Source organism: Polypterus senegalus, chromosome 9, assembly GCF_016835505.1.
Source record: "Polypterus senegalus isolate Bchr_013 chromosome 9, ASM1683550v1, whole genome shotgun sequence".
Taxonomy (NCBI): domain Eukaryota; kingdom Metazoa; phylum Chordata; class Cladistia; order Polypteriformes; family Polypteridae; genus Polypterus; species Polypterus senegalus.
The window spans coordinates 5,123,628-5,146,156 of NC_053162.1; the positions used below are offsets into that span (position 1 = coordinate 5,123,628).

Below are 22,529 nucleotides of genomic sequence, written 5' to 3' on the forward strand. Positions count from 1 at the left end.
GAAGGATGCTAAGGATAGAGCTGCCAGGGAAGAGGAAAAGAGGAAAGCCTAAGAGAAGGTTTATGGATGTGGTGAGAGAGGACATGCAGATGATGGATGTAACAGAACAAGATGACAAAGACAGAAAGATATGAAAGAAGATGATCTGTTGTGGCGACCCGTAACGAGAGCAGCTAAAAGAAGAAGAAGAGTCTAATGTGTCTGATCATTTAACTCTTTCAATTCTATGTTGCATCGCTTCTCCGTGATCATAAATATAAACCTAACTGAACTGTCGTTTCGACAAAAGCAATCACATGAATGAGAGGTGAGAGCACAGCAAGTGTGTCTGACAAACCATGAATTTCTAAAATGTCCAATCGTTTAACTCTTTCGATTCTATGTTGCATCGCTCTCCTCGTTTCATCGCAAAGTCTCGTCTCGTGGGACTTTAAGTCATCTCTTCCAAAAAGTCTTGCCGCATCGCAGGATTTTTTTTATATAATAGAGAGATAAAATGTGAAAACTTCCAAGGAATGACTACTTTTTTTTTATAGGCCCTGTATTACAGATAGATAGAGACACTCAAAATATGCACAGAAGTGGTGGCAAAATTTTGCAGAATGGAAGGCAACTGAAAATGTCTGGAAATTTCCCAACCAAATTCTCAAAAGAGTCCACGGCTCGGCCCCCTGAAGTGTTCTTCTTACCTTTTTCATTTCCAGCTCCAGGTTGCTTCTGCTTAGTTCCACTTGTTCATTTGATTCTCAGAGGGAAAACAAATATAATTAATTAAATTTGCCACCATTTGCACATACGTTAGGCATAACAAAATAATATTTTTAAACATGATCCATTTACTCATTTTGTTGATTTATCTTTAGCTCATTTTAAAGGGACAAGAGCAGCTCCATTATCATTGTGAACAATTCTATTATGTTTCTTGTCAATCTCTTTTAGCTGAAAGGTATTTACTTAAACATCATTTTAATCAATTACTTCAGTGTTTCTCAACCTTTAAGTATTTGTGACCCGACTTTTCATAACAGTTTTAATCGTGCCCCCTTTTTTTTGAAAGGAGCCCACTAATACCAATTTGTTCTTTATTAATTAATGATATATCACAGATGCATATTTTATTATACCTACTTAACTTTTATTGACATTTATCTAACTCTATATTTATTTTTCTAGTATCAGAATGTAGTTTAAGTTCATTTGTTTTGGTTTCAATAGATGTATTTTTCATATTTTCTTGTTGGGCAGCACGGTGGCGCAGTGGGTAGCGCTGCTGCCTCACAGTTAGGTTCGCTTCCCGGATCCTCCCTGCGTGGAGTTTGCAAGTTCTCCCCGTGTGGGTTTGCTCCGGTTTCCTTCCACAGTCCAAAGACATGCAGGTAAGGTGGATTGGCGATTCTAAATTGGCAATAGTGTGTGTCCTGTGGTGGGTTGGCACCCTGCCTGGAATTGGTTCCTGCCTTGTACTCTGGGATTGGCTCCAGCAGACCCCTGTGATTCTGTGTTTAGATTCAGTGGGTTGGAAAATGGATGGATATTTTCTTTTTTTCACATCTTCACACCCCCCTTTTTGTTACTTCGCGCCCCCCCTAGGGGGGCTCACCCCACAGTTTGAGAACCACTGAATTACTTAACACTGTCTGTGGTGGGCTGGCGCCCTGCCCAGGGATTTGTTCCTGCCTTGCACCCTGTGTTGGCTCCACAACAGCAGACCCCCGTGACCCTGTAGTTAGGATATAGCGGGTTGGATGATGACTGTGTACCGCTATCCCCGGGGCAAACAACTAAACCCCGAGTTAAGGCACGATTAGAAAACTGCTAGTGTAAAGCAGTTCAATATCTATCGGGCAACGTGACCAACGCTCGTCCTTTTATTGACCCCCACCACCTGTCCCAGCCTAGCATTAACCACAAGCCATGACACCAAATAAAGAAGAAGCTAAAGAACAAATATATTATTTTACATATATAAAGAAAAACAAACAAACAAATAAATACCTAACAATCAAAACCCTCCTCTCTGGTTTAAACACGTGATGTTCAGAATAAGAAAACCCAGACTGTCCAAATGGGTTTACTGTCCTTATTGTTCAGGGCAAAGAGAAACCCTAACGGAATACGCCGGCTGTCGAGCTGATAACAATAAAGTTTAGTCCTACCGGTCCAAGATATTCACAGCTTAAATCAAAGAAAAAAGAGTCCGCCTTCAGAGACGCGTCTCCCTTGTGTCGCTGAGTCTCCCAAAAAGAAAAAGAACTTGTTCCAGCAGATCCATTTCTTGGCGCTACCTTGTCCTTCTCTTTGCTCCGCCACAAGATGTCTCCCTTTCCCCCCTTCTTTTCCGGCTTTTAAGTTTTCAACACCAACCGCCCTGTCCGAGTTATGACCTCCCCCTTAAAGGTGTATTTACAGCATCCTTTTTTTCCTGTAATGCACCCAAAGAGGCAGCAACTGCCCACAGAATAATAGCACATGTGGCATCCGCTACAACTGACTGACTGACTGACTTACTTAACACTGTGTTGTTTGTAGTGACGGCTAAGGAAAAAAATTCATCTCACGCTTTCATAGAAAATGAAAATAATAAAGTGTTTGATACAGCGGGCTTCCCCATGCTGAACAGCCAAACAAAAGCATTCATGAAAAAGAAAAATCTCAGATTGCTTGTGTCACAAACGTCAAATATGAGGTATCCAGTCATATGCTCACGATGTCAAAAACACGCATATTATGACTAAAACCAGTGACGGCACACTGCACGATGTACACTTGACACAATATTTCTTTCTTTCTCTGTGTGTTTATCATTCGTTTGCTCAGAGGTTGATGTGCTTGCCGCTTCCTGAGCAGCTCTTCTCTTCTCCACCCTAGCGGCCCACTTCTTCTCTTCTTTCGTCTGCATCTTTTCGAGTTAAAACTGATGAAGTCAGTGTTTGTGTTGCAATTACTTAGTATATTTTCCCTAAATTAAGCTGGCACTTAAGTCTTCAATCTGCCTCAAGAATGATTTAAGATATGAAGAATTAGGGGAAGTGACCGCAAAAGTGGTAGGGATGAGAATGGCGCCCGTACGCATGCGTACTGCTGGCCGCTGCTGAGAGTTGATTCTTCAATAAAATAAAATAAAATAAAAAGAGGCATAACCTTGGAGATCAATCATCCCCCCCGAGAGCAGATAGTAGAGGTCACGTAGTATATGTGTACCAAATTTCAGGTCAAACAGTTTGCGAGCCGCAGGTGATTTAAAATCCTGGACAGACAAACGGACAGCCACGGTAGCGTATTATTAAATGAACCATTTCCTGGAACATCCTCTTGTGCTCAGCAGTGGGGGACTACCAAAAATAAAAATTGAATTTAAGGCAAAATAACCCACGGGTGATATGTTTGCCAAAGTAAAGGAGGACAAATAGAAATAAATTGTGGAGACCAGGAGGAGAAACATCAAAAAATCCTGAAAACACAACATACGTCCAGCACAATACCATCTGCAGAAATTTTCAGATGACTGCTCCATCATAGACTGCATTAGTAACAGAGACAAGTTGAGTACAGGGAGCTTATGGAGGAGTTCATCTTATTCTGCAGGGACAACAGCCTGCAACTAATCATCAGCAAGACAAAGAGATTTCTTATTATTAATCTGCAAACTTTGATACCACAGAGTGCCTGGTGCCGACCAATTATTTGATCGCAGCAACAGCGTCAACACTACACACACAGGGTGATTCTAATGGACGATGTATTACTGTCTTAATAATGAAGCAATCCAAACGAAATAATGATCACGGTATTCCTGGGTAAAAGTACAAATGTTTTGACTTATTTGTGAATGACCATGAGAACAGTGAAGGTAATTTTCAGCAAGATGGGGCAACATGTCACATACCACCTCGCAGCATGGCACAAATTGAATCATTTTATGGCAGTCGGCTCATTTCATAGGGACTGTGGCCAACTTATTCCCTGAACCTGTCACCTCCGGTTTTCTTCTGAATGGAAAATGTGCAAGAGCAAGCCAAAAAACAGCGAAACATTGAACAGGGAATGTCTGCCATCACCCCCACAATGCATGCCGTGTTGATGAATGTTTGCAAGAAGAAGGCGACCATTTCCAGCACCGAACATGATTGGATCGTTTACACATCCATGAAGGTATGCACTGTATTTATGAAGTTTCTATCATTAGTCAGTTCTACTGTTTCTATAAACACATCATAACTCAGGGCCCCACCCATTAGAATCCCGCTGTTATTATATATTTACCATTTTCCATTTCCATTTTTTTGCCTTTTGCTGGACTTGCCTTTTGCTCTTGAGCTGGACTCCTGATCAGACTGCAGGAGCTGGGAAACCCGCTCTCTCTCTCGTGGTCCATAATAAGCTGGAGACATCTGAAAAGCAAATCTGTTATGGGCTGAACATCGCATTTTAAAAGATTTATGATACCCAAAAATTATTATTTTTTTTACTAGCTGTGTAAGCCCATGCTGTAAAAAGCCCAGGCTCTTTGAAACTATTGGAATCGTCAGAAAAAAATTTGCCAAGGTGCATTGGCTGTTGTATATTGTCCCTAGGCGGCACGGTGGCGCAGTGGTAGCTTCCCGGGTCCTCCCTGCGTGGGTTTCCTCCAGGCGCTCCGGTTTCCTCCCACAATCCAAAGACATGCAGGTTAGGTGGATTGGCGATTCTAAATTGGCCCTAGTGTGTGGTGGGTGTGTTTGTGTGTGTCCTGCGGTGGGTTGGCACCCTGCCCAGGATTGGTTCCTGCCCTGTGTTGGCTGGGATTGGCTCCGGCAGACCCCCGTGACCCTGTATTCGGATTCAGCGGGTTAGAAAATGGATGGATGGATATTGTCCCTAGTGTGTGCTTGGTGTGTGTGTGCCCTGCGGTGGGCTGGCGCCCTGTCCGGGGTTTGTTTCCTGCATTGTGACCCGTGTTGGCTGGGATTGGCTCCAGCAGACCCCCGTGACCCTGTAGTTGGGATATAGCAGGTTGGATAATGGATGGATGGATGGATGGAGATTTATTGCCGCAAATACCTTTGCACAATTCCAGAATTCCATTCTTTGACGAGTTGACGAGAAGAATTCATTACGGTGTTTGAGGGTTCCTCTCGAGGGCCTCTTTCTGTTGCACGATTTGATTCAAAAACTAATCAGCACATCATCATCATCATCTCAAACACAGGCTTAAGTTTCTACACACGACACCGCATAATGACAATGTGGAAAAAGTTTAAATGAGGTTTTTTGCAAATTGATTAAGAATAAATAATACATCCGTCGTGTGTGTAGAATTCTGAGGAAAAGAATGAATTTAATCCATTTAGGAATAAGGCTGTAACATAACAAAATGTGGAAAAAGTGATGCGCTGGGAATACTTTCCGGATACACTGTATATTCCTATCTAAATCATTTATAGATTTTAAAAATAGCAGCGGCCCCAGCACTGACCCCTGCTGGTCACCACTCTTAGCATTGGCCAGTTCTGATGAAGTTCCTCACACCCTCATCATCCTCTGCTTCCTGTGTCTGAGCCAATTCTGCACCCATCTAAAAACATCACCCTGAACTCCCACTTCTTTTAATTTGCTGCCCAACCTCTCATGTTCAAAGAGAGGTTTGGCAATACCAAGTTTTATTATTAGCATGGACTGTCTTCTAATTAGGATATTAATTGGAATAAAAACCTGCAGCCACTGTAGCCCTCCAGGACTGTGATTGAGGACCCCTGGTCTAAACCCGTCTCTAGACCATCCTCAAGAAACAGACAGACACACACCCATCAACGAGATATCGAAGTTTTCGGGATCGGGGGGACCCTAAAACGTTGAGATCCTTAGAAATTTTTTGACGAATCAAAAGCATGATGATACATTATGGTGGGTTAGAGCACACAATAAGGAAACAATCCTTTTCCAGCGGAGTTATACCTTTACATACAGTACAGTATACTATGAGGGTAAATGACACTTTACTCATCTTGTTTGTTCATCTGTGCATAGTCGCTGGCAGTGCGGCCCATCCAGTCTTTTATTGCCGTGTCTGCGCCACGCATCAAGAGCAACTGAAGAGCTTCAACGTTTCCATTCATCGCAGCCTGCATCAAAGGCGTGCTAAACACAGAAAGGAAAATCCACTGGTTATTGACATAAAAATGGGCTGACCTGAAAAAACTTTCTTTCAGCTAGTGATGGGCATTTTGATTCACTTTACTGATTCAAGGCTTTCACACTCCTCGTTTAAATGAATCAATTCTTTTAATTCATATAGTATATGGGAAATCCAGAATGGGGCTTTCCCCAAATCACAAATATATCTCTCTATTATAGAAAAAAAAAATCCTGCAACGAGATGAGACTTTTTGGAAGATTTTTTCAAGTCCCGTGAGTTGAGACTTTGGCCATTCAATTTTTTTTTCAAGTCCCACCCTCCTCTCCACCATTTTCAACCGCGCACACGGCCCTCTCACCCCTCATTCGCGTGAATGCTTTTCACAGACACAGTTCTTGCTCTCTCAGCTCTTATAAATTTTAACGTTTTCCTCACTTTAAGTTCCCAAATTAAAGAAGACGTGTTATGTCCAAATCTTATTGAAGAATTTCATCATGAAGGGCAATCAACAGAGCAATCACTTGCTTCCGGGAGCCCTTGAACCCTGCACCATCAGTAATGTTACCGATGAGCTCGGCAGTGAGGCACAACAATGGAGCATGGGGATGGTGCTAAAGTGCTTTTATTTAAAAACAACAAACAAAAACAAGTGTTCAAATAAAAGTGCAGTGCATCAAATCTTCAAATAAATAATCCATTAAAACAGAAGTGAAGTGGAGGTTAAAAACACCAGAGGAAAAAACAATCCTTTAAAATGACAACAAGGTTAAAATAACGCTGGAAGCAGTCCCTTTAAGAAATCCAAAGCCCGTGGTCTTTTACCTAGCGGCTCCCCTACTTCTCCCATCAGGCCTCTCAACAGGGGAGTCTCCCTTCCTGCAGCTGGCCTTCTCTCCACTCTACTGGTCTGGAGGCCTCCCGATTCCTGGCTTTGGTCGCGCACTCTCCAGACCGAGACTTGGCTTTCACCCAGCGGCCAGGACGCTCACTTTGGGGCTTCTCCATCCAAGTCTCCTGACTCCCGCAGTCCTCTATGGCGAGCCACCCTTCTGCTGGTCACTCCCGCTCCTCAGTATGCTCAGCGGGAACGACCACTACCAACTGCCTTAGGTGTTGGCCAAACAGCCCTGTTAGGGCTCACTGTCCATCGGCTCGCTCACTCTCGCTCTCTCCTGCACTGGCTCACTTGCTCTCTCTTTCTCCCGCTGGCTCGTTCGCTTGCTCTCTTTCTCTCTCGTGCTATCTCTCCCTCTCCCCCCCACCCTCGTTGGCTTGCTCGCTCACGCTCTCTCTCTCTCTCTCTCTCGCGCTGGCTCACTCACTCACTCTCTCTCTCTCTCTCTCTTTCGCTGGCTCGCTCACTCTCGCTCTCTCTCCCGCTCGCTCGCTCTCTCTCCCACCGGCTCGCTCGCTCTCTCTCTATCTCTCCCGCACTATTTCTCCCTCTCCCCCCCACCCCCGCTGGCTCGCTCACTCGCTCTCTCTCTCTCTTTCGCTGGCTCACTCACTCTCGCTCTCTCTCCCACTCGCTCGCTCTCTCTCCCGCTGACTTGCTCACTCTCTCTCTCTCTCTCTCTCTCTCTCTCTCTCTCTCTCTCCCGCTGGCTAGCTTGCTCTCTCTCTCTCGTACTGGCTCACTTGCTCTCTCTCGCTGGCTCGCTCACTCTCGCTCTCTCTCTCTCCCGCTGGCTCACGCTCTCTCTCTCTCTCTCCTGCGCTATCTCTCCCTCTCTCACTCAACAACCCCCGCTGGCTTGCTCGCTCTCTCTCCCTCTCTCTCTCTCTCTCCCTCTCTCCTGCAACCACCGTTTCTTTTACTTTCACTTTTTTCATCATCGGCCGCCTCGCTTCTATTTATGAAGAGGATGTGGCAGCTGTGGCAAATCAGCAGCCCCAAAAACAATCACGGATGCAGATGGTTTCTCACCTGTGCACTTAGGTAAGAAATGCCCACATCACGAATCATCCCGGGAACCGCTTCAGCCACACAACCACCACGCCACCACGCTAAGCCGCAAGTGCAGTGATTATTTATTAAAACTGGCTTTTTTGGCGGAATCTGTGGACCCGCTATACCACACACGAAGAATATCTACAACCGTTAACACGGTCCGGTCTTCAACCTCACGAATTACTGTAGAAAGGAGGATGTATCCAAGAAAGGTAATGAAGTACATCTTCAGAGGATAACATTACACAATAAAGGAGATCTTGGTATGCCTTTCGTATTAAAACGTTAACAGTTTCCTGTTAGAATAGCTTTTACAAAGACAATTAACAAATCACAGGACAAACATTCGAAAAAGTTGTTTAATTTAATAGAGAGAAAGAAACGAAATTCAATCACAGGCAGTAATACGTTGTGTTGTCACGATGAATCAAAATTCAATGCGATAATGACAAAAAGTTCATTCAAAAAATTGTTTTTAACTGAAGTTTAACAGTAAATATGTAAGTTTAAAAAGCATTTGTGTATTCATTTCAAAGCCAAACAGAACGAAAACGTATTACGCAACAAATACCTCTAACTCAACATGAAACATAATTTAGTTTCAAATGATTACATTTTACTCTTTTTGATATGGTTAATTACTCACTGTACTGTAAAATATTTCTGTTATGCAAATGTAACAATTCCCATGAAAATAAAAATCTGTTTAAATTGTACAACCACATCCCTATACGCGAGCAGCAGAACCGCAAAGAGGTCAGCGCATAGCACAGGCAAGGGGGTTGGCGAGCGAAGCAAGCATGGGGCAAAGCCCCCTAGTAATTTAATAATTTGTAGATTATTTTCATATATTGTGAACCAATAGGGGGCATTGTAGCACCTCAAACCTCAAGTCACATCTGCACAGACACAGTTTCAGTTTTCAATAATGAGATTTATTGCCTGCGGTGGGCTGGCGTCCTGCCCGGGTTTTGTTTCCTGCCTTGTGCCCTGTGTTGGCTGGGATTGGCTCCAGCGGACCCCCGTGACCCTGTAGTTAGGAAATAGCGGGTTGGATAATGGAAGGATGGATGGATGGAGGTTTATTGCCACAAATACCTTAATGTTTTCCACAATTCCAGCTACATTATTTGACTCTTCCATTTTCCAGTCCACCCAGGTGAACTTCATCTGTCTTCTCTCCCGAATCTGACACCTGAATGAAGCGGAGCAGCTCCCTTTATACTGGACCCAAAAGTACTTCTGGTGCTATCACATTGAATCCAGGAAGTACTTCCGGATAAGACACAACCTCCTCTTGATAGGAAAGTCTGCGTCCAGCAGCTCCATCTAGTGGCACCCGAGAACCCCAACAGGGCTGCCCGTCAAAACTACAACTCCCATGCAGACCTGCAGGTGTCCCAATGGGATGCACACTACAGGGATGTTGCCACCCAGTGTAATGGGGAAAGCACATGGCCCTGGGAAGCAGTCTCTCCTATCCATCCATTATAATTGGTGCTTATATAAACAGAATAAATTTTATTGCTTGTTAATTAATATTTAATTCATTATCTATGAATATATTATTAATCCACCATATTAAATGGATAAGCATCTGTGTACCTGTATGTGCCATCTGTTTGCTATTTCTCTATCATCCAACAGTTGGCACATCACAAACGTTTGTAGTAACAAAATTCAGTGCATTTGTCACTTCAACACATGGTGCATCACAAATATTAGCAGTGCTTTTACAAATTCCATACCAAATTGCAAGTAACAGAGACATCAGCCACACTGCATGGCAAGTCATTAACACTAAATACATCCAACAGATAGTAAATGACGAATAGAAAGACTTCAAATTATTCTACTTAATAAAAGCACAAGTATGGGTGTGTCTGTGTACCTGTGTGTCTTATCTGGTTACTATGCCTCTGCTACTCCAAAAGATGCAGCATCACAAGCATTTGTAGTAATTAAATGCATTCCATTTGTCATTCCAACAGACAAACATTAGCTCTGCTTTTACAAATACCATACCAAATGGCATGTAGCAGAGACATAACAGCCAGACGGACACACTGCACCGCAAGGCATAAACACTGAATACATCCAACAGACAATAATTGCCAGATGGACAGAAATCTATGTATCCACAATAATAAAAGGACAAATGATTTCTGTCTGTTATCTGTGTATCTCTCTAGTTTCTATGCCTCTGTCACTCATCACAAACATTTGCAATAGGACATTTATTACTACAAATGTTTAACACTGCGTTTATAAATCCCATACCAAGTTGTATATAATAGAGACATACAGTGGTGCGAAAAACTATTTGCCCCCTTCCTGATTTCTTATTCTTTTGCTTGTTTGTCACACAAAATGTTTCTGATCATCAAACACATTTAACCATTAGTCAAATATAACACAAGTAAACACAAAATGCAGTTTTTAAATGATGGTTTTTATTATTTAGGGAGAAAAAAAATCCAAACCTACATGGCCCTGTGTGAAAAAGTAATTGCCCCCTGTTCAAAAACCACCTAACTGTGGTGTATCACACCTGAGTTCAATTTCCTGATTACTGCCACACCTGTTTCAATCAAGAAATCACTTCAATAGGAGCTGCCTGACACAGAGAAGTAGACCAAAAGCACCTCAAAAGCTAGACATCATGCCAAGATCCAAAGAAATTCAGGACCAAATGAGAACAGAAGTAATTGAGATCTATCAGTCTGGTAAAGGTTATAAAGCCATTTCTAAAGCTTTGGGACTCCAGCGAACCACAGTGAGAGCCATTATCCACAAATGGCAAAAACATGGAACAGTGGTGAACCTTCCCAGGAGTGGCCGGCTGACCAAAATTACCCCAAGAGAACAGAGACGACTCATCAGAGAGGTCACAAAAGACCCCAGGACAACGTCTAAAGAGCTGCAGGCCTCACTTGCCTCAATTAAGGTCAGTGTTCACGACTCCACCATAAGAAAGAGACTGGGCAAAAACGGCCTGCATGGCAGATTTCCAAGACGCAAACCACTGTTAAGCAAAAGAACATTAGGGCTCGTATCAATTTTGCTAAGAAACATCTCAATGATTGCCAAGACTTTTGGGAAAATACCTTGTGGACTGATGAGACAACAGTTGAACTTTTTGGAAGGCAAATGTCCCGTTACATCTGGCGTAAAAGGAACACAGCATTTTAGAAAAAGAACATCATACCAACAGTAAAATATGGCGGTGGTAGTGTGATGGTCTGGGGTTGTTTTGCTGCTTCAGGACCTGGAAGGCTTGCTGTGATAGATGGAACCATGAATTCTACTGTCTACCAAAAAATCCTGAAGGAGAATGTCTGGCCATCTGTTCGTCAACTCAAGCTGAAGCGATCTTGGGTGCTGCGACAGGACAATGACCCAAAAGACACCAGCAAATCCACCTCTGAATGGCTGAAGAAAAACAAAATGAAGACTTTGGAGTGGCCTAGTCAAAGTCCTGACCTGAATCCAATTGAGATGCTATGGCATGAACTTAAAAAGGCGCTTCATGCTAGAAAACCCTCAAATAAAGCTGAATTACAACAATTCTGCAAAGATGAGTGGGCCAAAATTCCTCCAGAGCGCTGTAAAGACTCACTGCAAGTTATATGGCAAAGCTTGATTGCAGTTATTGCTGCTAAGGGTGGCCCAACCAGTTATTAGGTTCAGGGGGCAATTACTTTTCACACAGGGCCATGTAGGTTTGGATTTTTTTTTCTCCCTAAATAATAAAAACCATCATTTAAAAACTGCATTTTGTGTTTACTTGTGTTATATTTGACTAATGGTTAAATGTGTTTGATGATCAGAAACATTTTGTGTGACAAACATGCAAAAGAATAAGAAATCAGGAAGGGGGCAAATAGTTTTTGACACCACTGTATGTATTGCATTTGTCATTTCAACAGATGGCACATCACAAACATTTGTAGTAATGCATGTTATTAATAGAAATGTTTGTGATGTGCCAATTGTTGGAATGACAAATGCAATGTATTTTATTACTATATGCATTTCAAAGCACATTCCAATAGATGGTGCTGTGCAAGCATTACTGCTGAGCTCTGTGTTGATTATTTAGATTTTAACCCATCTCAGACAGGTAGCACAGCTAGTAAACTATATAAAGAAATTAGAAGTAGAAATGTACACAACCAGATAAAAAAAAATATGGTGGTCTCCTTAAGCATTAAAAAAATGATCATTTCCTAAATGTATTTTTCAGTCTCTAACTGTTATGATCTCACAACTGGTATTCACAAGAAAAAGTCACAACCCGAGGGTCAAAATAAAGTGCAAATCTGAAATATTCGGAAACAAAAGAGAAAAAAAGCTCACCCATGTGTGTTGTCCTGGCAGTCAATGGCCGCGTTGGCATCCAAGAACGCTTCAATGACCTTCACATTATTTCTCACTGCTGCTTCCATTAAAGGGGTGCAGCCTCTCTAAATATGGAATACAGAATTCGTGATTACAGTTTTCAGAATGGTAAATGAAAACACTGGGATTTATGAAATGGGTCAGCCTAGCTGTGCTGTTCATCCATATTTCAAAGTGAAGCTGTGTCCATGGTGTGTATGAGCAGCGCCACACTCTCTATGTGGATCCATTGGCTTCTTATTACTACACTGCTGTTAGGATAAAACCTGAACCGGAAAAATGTCCTAAAGCCAGATATCCATGACGTCTTTCACTGTTTTTTGTTCCCCTGACAACATTATTAAAACACGAGACGGTTGGTTAGATAAACCCTGTTTGGTTTCAAGGATTTCAAGAATTTTATTTCAGTGTTCGTTTACACAGCAAGTGTCTAAGGCAATTTAAATCATAAAAGCACACAAGTTGAAAAGCTTACTAAAACATGAAATAAAATGACTTAAAACCTAACAATATATAAAAACATATAATAAACAAAATAAAAACACAAACATTTCTATTAATAACATGCATTACTACACATGTCTGTGATGTGCCATCTGTTGGAATGACAAATGCAATGTATATGTCTCTGTTTTATGGAAGTTGGTATAGGATTTGTAAAAACAGTGTTAATGTTTGTGATGTGCCACACACACCTCACAAACATTTGTAGTAAGAAATGTCCTATTACAAATGCTTGTGATGCACCATCTGTTGGAATGACAGAGGCATAGCAACCAGATAGACACCTAAATGGAATAAAAAACTCAAGTAAAAAAGCCTTAAGTCTTATTCTGAACCATCCAAGGCCCTGTCTACACTATTTTGTTTTTCTTTAAAAGCCCCTGTGCTTGCCTACATTTTCGTCAACCTCAACAATTCAGTTGTCTTTATTAATTTTAAATAAATTTTGAGGATCAGTCATGTTGGTGTTCATGGACCTAGTGGGGGCACTATAATAATATATCTGAAAGACTTACGTTATTGGCCAAATGTATGTTTGCTCCATACATCAAAAGCTTTTTAGCCAAATAGCAATCTGCAATGGCAGCGGCAAAGTGAAGAGCACTGTTGCGATTTTCATCCACGCAGTCCAGCCGGGCACCAGCTTTGATGAGAAGGATGGCACATGGGGTTTGCTGGCATTGAATTGCCTAAAAAGAAAACCGCACAAAAGAGAAATGCCTTCATTACTTGGGCTCATGACAAAATGTAGTAGAACATTCAGGGCCTGGTGAAAATCAGACTGTCAATAACTCAGTGGACAGCCTCTGATCAACACTGCATTATATAAACTTGGATCTTTTCAGTAAGAAGTGACACATTTTATAACAAAATTAATAGCAAGGTGCTTAATGAAGTGGCTGGTTGTAGAATGTATCCCAAATCACAAAATTATAAGATGAAGGCATGAAAGAACAATGCAGTAAAACGACGACCACAACAAAATGTGCTGATTACTCATATGATTTTTATGCACATAACAAAAACATATACGGTGTAACTCATAATAGTCTGGGCAAAAAAAAAAAAGACATCTCATCAATTTTAGTGACGACTTCCATCAAAAGAATAACTTGCTTACTTAAGCCTTACATTTAGTCACTGACAAGGTGCAGTTCCAATTGTTAACAATGGGGATTTATGAAACAGCGATCAAAGAAACTGGATCCTGGTCGTCCACCAAAGTATATATACTGTATATATATATATATATATATATATATATATATATATATATATATATATATATATATATATATATATATATATATATATATATATATATATATATATATATATAGGGTTGAAATAGTTTTACTGTCAAATAATGCAAAGAGTAAGTGACATGTGTTTCACCCTAATTCTGGGCTCATCAGGCATAAACACTCACTGCACCCCCTTTCAGGAATCAAACCTCAGACATCAGCGTTGAGGTCTCTTGTGTTGCGCCACGGCATGTGTTGTGTTTATTTGACAGTATGTATATCGGGGTAATTACATTCAAGGCATTCGTAGTCTGAATCACAATCTGATTGTATGGGTGGTTACCTACCAGGTAACACTTGTGGTTGGTCATCAATTCGGCTAACATCTGCTACGATGCCCTCTTTCAGTTGCGAGAAGCAGATCATAGAATGGTTGAATATATATATGTCCACGACTCCAGACACCAGGTAAAAGTCCTCAAATTGACTTTATTTTGTTGCCACAGTGCACAAAGCACACTCTCCACCACAATACTCATATAAATCACCATAAATCAATAATATACAATCCTCCAGCTCCCAGACGCGTTGCCACCCTTCCACCCAGCTCAGCTCGTCGTCTGGGAGCTCCCACAGTCCTTTTATAATCCCTGACCCGGAAGTGTTCCCAATCCCCAGTCCATGTGATCCTCAATCACTTCCGGGTCAGGTAAAAGTTCTTTTCTTCAACCCGGAAGCACGTCACTTCTTCTGTCCATGTGAGTGGGACGTACTTCCGGAGTGTAGGGAAAATAGTCCCTGGGCATCCCTGCAGCGACTCCTGGCGGCCCCCATGGTATCCAGCAGGGCTGTGCATTTAAAGACCACTGTCCATAATTCCCTGCTTGCATTTGGGGCACCTCTACGCTGCAAGGAGGGCTCCATCTGGCGGCCTGGAGGTATTGGCTGGGGTACATGGCTGGCCATATCTTACAATATATATACAGTATATATATACAGTATATATATATATTGTCACAAACTCGAGACAGAGTCATATAAAGGTTTGGGGCAGCCACCCGTATAATTTGGTTTCCTGGCTGCAAAGTTCCTTTGAATGGATACCGCACTGATGTGCACAAAACCGAGTCCAAAACAGAACTGAGGGGTGAGGGAAAAGGTGGAGGCTTTTAAAGGGGAAGACAGCAAGTGAAGTCAAAGGGGTCGGGCCCATGTAGGTCTTCAGCAATTGGTGCGAGCCCGGACGTGACATCACAGGGACCAAAGCCAGCAAGGTCTTGTTCCATTGGCCTGGTCCCGGAAGTGACGTCAATAGGACCAGGTGGAATCTCCCGTGAATGAACTGCAGGCAAGGGAGAAAAAGAGTCAGTGCACTCTGTCACATCCCGGTATGTCTCGGAACTGTCCTTACTCAAGCCCTTTAGCTGCCTCCCATACGCACTTGTGTGACAATATATGTGTATGTATATATATATATATATATATATATATATATATATATATATATATATATATATATATATATATATATATATATATATACTGTATATATACACAGTCATATGAAAAAGTTTGGGAACCCCTCTTAATTCTTTAGACTTTTGTGTCTCATTGGCTGAGCTTTCAAAGTAGAAACTTCCTTTTAATAAACGAGATGCCTTATGGAAACAGTAGGATTTCAGCAGTGACATTAAGTTTATTGGATTAACAGAAAATATGCAATATGCATCATGACAGGTGCATAAATGTGGGCACCGCGACAGAGATATGACATCAATACTTAGTGAGCCTCCTTTTGCACATCTAACAGTCTCTAGACGCCTCTTACAGCCTTTGATGAGTGTCTGGACTCTGATGGAAGTATTTCTGACCATTCTTCACACAAAATCTCTCCAGCTCAGTTCAATTTGATGGACAGCCTGCTTCAAATCATCCCATAGATGTTCGATGATATTCAAGTCAGGGGACTGTGACGGCCATTCCAGAACATTGTACTTCTCCCTCTACGTGAATGCCTTTGTGTTTTGGCTCATTGTCTTGTTGGAATATCCATCCCTTGTGTAACTTCAACTTTGTGACTGATGCTTGAACATTATCCTGAAGAATTTGTTGATGTTGGGTTGAATTCATCCGACCCTCGACTTAACAAGGGCCCCAGTCTCTGAACTGGCCACACAGCCCCACAGCATGATGGGACCTCTACCACATTTGACAGGAGGTAGCAGGTGTTTTTCTTGGAATGCGGTGTTCTTCTTCCACCATGCAAAGCACTTTTTGTTCTGACCAAATAACTCCATTTGTGTCTCATCAGTCCAAAGCACTTTGTTCCTAAATGAATCTGGCTCGTCTAAATGAGCATTGGCATACAACAAGCGACTGACTCTGTTTGTGGCGTGAGTGCAGAAAGGGCTTCTTTCTCATCACCCTGCCATACAGATGTTCTTTGTACAAATTGTACTGAATTGTAGAACGATGTACAGATACACCATCTGCAGAGAGATGTTCTTGCAAGTCTTTGGAGGTGATCTGTGGGTTGTCTGTCACCATTCTCACAATCCTGCTCATATGCCGCTCCTGTATTTTTCTTGGCCTGCCAGACCTGCGGGTTTGGTTTAACAGCAACTGTGCTTGTGGCCTTCCATTTCCTGATTCCATTCCTTGCAGTTGAAACTGACAGTTTAAACCTCTGAGATGGCTTTTTGTTGCCTTCCACTAAACCAGGAGACTCAAAAATCTTTGTTTTCAGATCTTTTGAGAGTTGCTTTGAGGATCCCATGCTTCACACTTAAGAGGAGAGTCTAAGGTAAGGAAGCAAAATTTGCAATTGACCACCTTAAATATGTTTGGCCACTCATGACTGGACACCCCTGTCTATGAAGTTCAAGGCTTAACAAGCTCATCCAACCAAGTAATCAGCATTGAGCAGTGACAGGCATTCAAATCAGCACAATGACAAGGGGACCCACAATTTTTGTAAAGCCAGTCTTTCACATTTGATTTAATTTCACACAACTAAATACTGCTTCAATAAAAATCTTTGTTCAGAAAACACCGCAGTGCTCAGATGTTGCTAGGAAATGACTGACATACCACTGTTATCTTTATTGTTGAAAGTAGAGTCGATTATTATGCAGGTTGAGAGGGGTTCCCAAACTTTTTCATATGACTTTGACTTTTATATATTGTGACGGACAGCCGGATCCCATGCCCGGCCGGGATGCCTCTGCCGCATACGTCCCGGGGGAGCCATTGTGGACATTGCAATACCTTCCCCGGGGTGCTTGGGGGCAGTCTCCCTGGCAGTGGATTCCTCCTCAATCTCCCCCGTGGCTCCATGGGACATGGAGTCCACCACAGCAGCCCGGTTGGGAGATGGGGTGGCCGCTAGGGGGTGCTACAGAGATCCAGCCACAACACTGGACGGTTTATCAGCCCCATCTGGAGGTGCAATTAAGACCAGCTGGTCAGGCACCTGGATCACTTCCGGGTGGGGTATAAAAGGGCCTGCCTCCCAGCAATCGAGGCCAGAATCGGGAGGAAGAGGACGAGGTTGCCTGGGAGGAGTGGTGGAGCAGGAAAGTGTTGGTTTGGTGGTAACTGTGTGTTTTGTGCTTGGACTGTGTTTTGGTTGTGTGGCACGGGGAAGGCGTGTCACACAGCTGAAGAAAAATAAAAGAGCCTTTGAGTGTGAACACGTGCCTCAGCGTGGTCTGTGCCGGGTCGGGCGCTGTATAGCACCTTTATTACTATATATATATATTGTCACGCACGAGCGATTAGGAGGCCGCGGACTGAATCGAGAACACCTGGGAAAACATTTGCCGCCAGGGAATGGCGGGGTATTAACTTTCTCCCTCTGCTTCCTTGTAGAAAAGAGACCTTCCAGCACCATAGGCCTGGTTTGACCGCAGTCGCGTACTTCCGCCCTTCCTCCGCCATCTTGCCCTGACGTCATCCTTCCCATCCTCCCTTGCGGTCCTTCCCAGCTGTCCTTCACTTCCGGCTCCACCCCTATAAAATGGCCGCGACGCCAGGAGACGGCCGTCGCGTTATGAACTGTTTAGTTTATACTTTTGACCTTTTACGTTTTGGAAAATTTCTGTATACAATATACAGGGCCGGAAAACCCCAACCCTTATTGCTGTCTCCTCGGTCCTTTTACAACTGGCGTAGTCGGCAGGATACAGAGATCCCGAGATGACGGAGGGACAGGACCTCAACACTGTGCTGCAATCAATGAACGTCCAGCTCCAGGCGCTGCAGCAGGCGCAAGCCACCACCACCCGGGAGCTGGAGGCCACGAAGGCCAGGTTGGTAGAAGCCCAACGGGCGAGACCAGACCCGCCCAGGCAGGCGCCTCCTCCTTTAGTCCCGATGGGCCCTTCGGAGGACGTCGAGGCTTACCTGGGCGTGTTTGAGAGGACGCCACCCGGAACAGTGGCAGCGGTCCAGTGGGCGTCCATCCTGGCGCCATATCTGAAGGGACCCGCGCTGCGGGCCTATTATGACCTCCCTGAGGAGGAGGCCGCTAATTACGACCTCCTCAAGCCCGAAATACTGGCCCGCCACGGCATTAGCCCGGCCAGCAGGCGGCGAATGGCGGAACTGGGTCTTTGACCCGAAAAGCCTGCTCGCGCCCAGGCGCTCGAGTTCTGGGGCAAGATGGGCGCTGGCTACGGCCAGAGGGACCCCAGGCGGAAAGTGGTCGAGCAGGTGGCCTGTGAAGGCCTGGTCAATGCGATGCCCAGTTCCCTCGCCCAGCAGGTCCGGGACACGCTACCAAAACATGTCGGGCCTCCTAGACGCCCTGGAGCGTCAGTTGGCGGTCCTCCGACTTGGGGGGTCAGAAAAGCCTGCTCGCGGGAACCGACAGGGGCGGGCGGCCACCCCCGAGCCCTCTCGACGCGCTGCAGAAGCGCCACCGAGAGCCAGAGAGAAGCCGGGACCGCCGCGCTGTTTCAAGTGTGGCGAGACCGGCCACCTACTACCAACCTGCCCCCATCACATCGCCCCGGAGCCTATGGACTGCACCTGGACGTCGTCGGAGAGGTATTGTACCCCGCCGCATCCCTTGGCGAGTCCGAACACGGGAGTGGTGTTGCTAAATGGGCACGCCGTGGTGGCTTTGTTTGATTCCGGCAGCAACATTACCATTGTTGCTCGCCGTTTTGTCTTACCGCAACAGTGGTTAAACCAGTTTGTTGGTCACTTGTGTGCATGGGGGACTAGGTCATATCGTTCCGCTCACTGCTATGTCACCTGGAAGGGGAACCAACCCAAATGGCGGTCGCTGTGTTACCTGACCCCCTTCCCAGTGATTTTGGGACAAGACTGGTCTAAAAGAATCAGCGGTAAGCCATTACGCGCCCCGGGCCTGTTGGATCTTGTTATGAGGGGAAAAGGCACCCTCCCGCGGCCTCCACGCCGTGCACAAGGGCAGGCCCTATGGGCGCTGGTGTTCGGGGACCTTTCCTGGCCACGGACCTTGACCCGAAGATTCCGCCGGGAAGGGACTAGCCAGGGAACTCTTCCCAGGCCCAGGCCCAAGACCCTCTCGGCGCCTGGACCATCAGTTTCGGTCCACGCCGGCCTCCTTTAAGAGGGAACAGTGGAATGATGATTCCCTGCGCTTTGCCCGGAATGCGGTTGTTCTGCCTAACAGCTCACCAGCGGACGGATCCACACCGCGGAACCCTTCTTTGTCCTTGAAAATGATCTGTTGTACCGGTGGCTACCCATGAGGCGAGGTGCGGAAGTTGTTGCTAATTCAGCGTACCTTCCGGGCGGAGATATGCGAGTTGGCACATGCTCACCTCCTAGGCGCCCACCTCGGGGCCGAAAAAACACTGGAGAGAATTAAGCTCCGTTTTTACTGGCCTGGGATCAATGAGGAGGTCCGGCGTTCTGTCAATCCTGTCCGAGTGCCAGACCCGCCAGATTCCTAGGAGGGACCGTGCTCCTCTAGTCCCTATTCCCCTAGTGATGTACCCTTTGAAAGGATAGGGGTCGATTTGGTGGGACCCTGGAGCCCTCAACCCGTGGCCACAAGTATATCCTAGTCATGGTGGACTATGCCACCCGGTACCCAGAGGCGGTTCCCCTGCGCCCGCTAATACTAAAAGCATCGCACGGAACTGGTTAATTTGTTTTCACGCGTGGGCATACCCAAGGAGGTCCTCACGGACCAGGGTACGCCCTTCATCGGATACGTTCAGGAGGTAGCCAAATTACTGCAGATAAAGCACCTGAAAGCGTCAGTCTATCACCCGCAAACTGGCGGGTTGGTGGAACGCTTTAACCAGGCGCTTAAGCAGATGCTCGCAAGGTAGTCAGCTGACGGCAGGAACTGGGACCAGCTCCTCCCGCCGTGCTTTTGCCTACCGGGAGGTACCTCAAGCCTCTACTAGCTTCTCCCCATTTGAATTGTTTTATGGGCGACAACCCCGGGAATCCTCGACATCCTAAAAGAAGGCTGGGAGGCCGAGGCCTTCCCTCCTCTAACATTTTGGAGTACATAGCGCAACTGCGCGACCGACTCACAAAGATCAGGCCCCTCCTAAAAGAGCACGTGACTCGTGCGCAAGCAGCGCAGGCCGGTGTTACAACCGCAACTCCGTCCTCAGGGAGTTCCGCCGGGGACCGAAGTTATGGTGCTCGCCCGACCTCCCACTCGAAGCTGCTCGCTCACTGGCAAGGGCCTTACGAGGTTAAGGAGAGAAAAGGACTCGTCGACTATTTGGTGAAACAGCCCAATCGCGTCGAGTGAGAGGATCTATCATGTCAACCTGTTAAAGCCCTGAGAGATAGAGAGGAGCTTCCCAGCTCCCATAGGTCACTCTCCCTTTCACGAGCACAACTGCCCTTAACCTCGGGAAGAGCTGACCCCAAGCAGCGGCAGGAGTTAGCCCAAACCTCCGAGCCATCCCGAGGTGGTGAGCGAGTCACCCGCCGGACCGCTGATTGCCACGATATAGTCACGGACCGGTGTAATCGTCCGGGAGAGGCCCTACAGACTCCGGAGGCAAAACGCAGAGGTCGAACTGGAGGTGAAACGTATGTTGGACATGGACATAATTGAAGAGAGCCATAGTCCCTGGTCAAGCCCTATTGTCCTCGTCTCCAAGCCAGGCGGCTCCTGGAGGTTCTGTAACGACTTTAGGCGTCTGAATCAGATCTCCAAGTTCGATGCCTACCCCATGCCCGCATTGACGACCTCCTTGGCGGCTGGGTGCGGCTCGATATCTGACTACCCTTGACATGACAAAGGGTATTGGCAAATTCCTTTAACGGCATCCGCAAAGGAAAAACGGCCTTTAGCACCCCTAGCGGGCACTGGCAGTACAAGGTCCTCCCATTTGGGCTGCACGGGGCCCCGGCGACCTTCCAACGTCTGGTAGACAGAGTGCTGAAGCCCCACCAGTCCTATAGTGCCGCCTACCTGGATGACGTTGTCATCTATTCCGGCACCTGGGAGGAGCATCTACTGCAGGTCGCAGCTGTCCTCCGAACACTGGCTAAAGCCGGCCTCCGCATAAACCCCGGAAGTGTTTTTGGATTAAAGGAGGCCAAATATTTAGGCTACCTCGTGGGACAAGGACAGGTGCGGCCACAGGCTCCAAAGTTAAAGACATCTTAGAATGGCCCGTCCGAATACCAAGAAACAGGTGCAGGCTTTCTTGGGGCTTGCGGTTACTACCGCCGGTTTGTTCCCGCTTCTCCGAAGAGCAGCACCCTTGACTGACCTGACAAAAGGGCTCCCTCGCGTGGTGTGGACCGACAAGGCAGAACACGCGTTCAGTGACCTAAAGAAGGCCCTAACGTCGGCACCTGTGTTACGGACGCCCGATTTTGGGCTCCCGTTTATTCTCCAGACCGACGCTTCGGACACAGGCCTGGGCGCCGTGCTGAGCCAAAGCGCCGATGGTGTCGAGCACCCTGTGATGTACCTTAGCGGAAACTGATGGACCGGGAGACCCGTATGCGGCAGTGGAGAGGGAGGCCTTGGCCATTAAGTGGGCAGTGACCCACCTCCGTTACTACCTGCTGGGTCGAATTCGCTCTGGTGACTGATCACGCTGCACTTCAGTGGATGTCCCTGCACAAAGAGTCGAATCCCGGGTCACCAGGTGGTTCCTGGACTTGCAGCCGTATAAGTTCACTGTCACTTATCGGGGGCACCCTTCAGGCCAATGCCGATGCCTCTCTCGTATTCACGACCTCTCGGTTAGGTCCGCCCGACCTGACGGTCCTGGGCTAAGGGGGATCGTGTCACGCGACGCATTAGGAGGCCGGATTGATTCGAGAACACCTGGGA

At 45.6% G+C, this 22,529-nt stretch overlaps 1 protein-coding gene across 1 annotated transcript in view; it reads right to left on the minus strand.

Annotated features, from left to right (window-relative positions):
- Positions 1-7,156, minus strand: part of LOC120535078 (golgin subfamily A member 6-like protein 6) — a 122,212-nt gene extending 115,056 nt beyond the window's left edge. The window contains exons 1-4 of the mRNA XM_039762626.1: positions 6,938-7,156; positions 5,980-6,117; positions 4,264-4,391; positions 690-745 (exon numbers count right to left, since the gene is read on the minus strand). Coding sequence (XP_039618560.1) covers positions 690-745; positions 4,264-4,391; positions 5,980-6,107 — 312 coding nt within the window. The 5' untranslated portion in view covers positions 6,108-6,117; positions 6,938-7,156. The remainder of the gene's footprint in view (positions 1-689; positions 746-4,263; positions 4,392-5,979; positions 6,118-6,937) is intronic.
- Between the last annotated feature and the right edge of the window lie 15,373 nt (positions 7,157-22,529).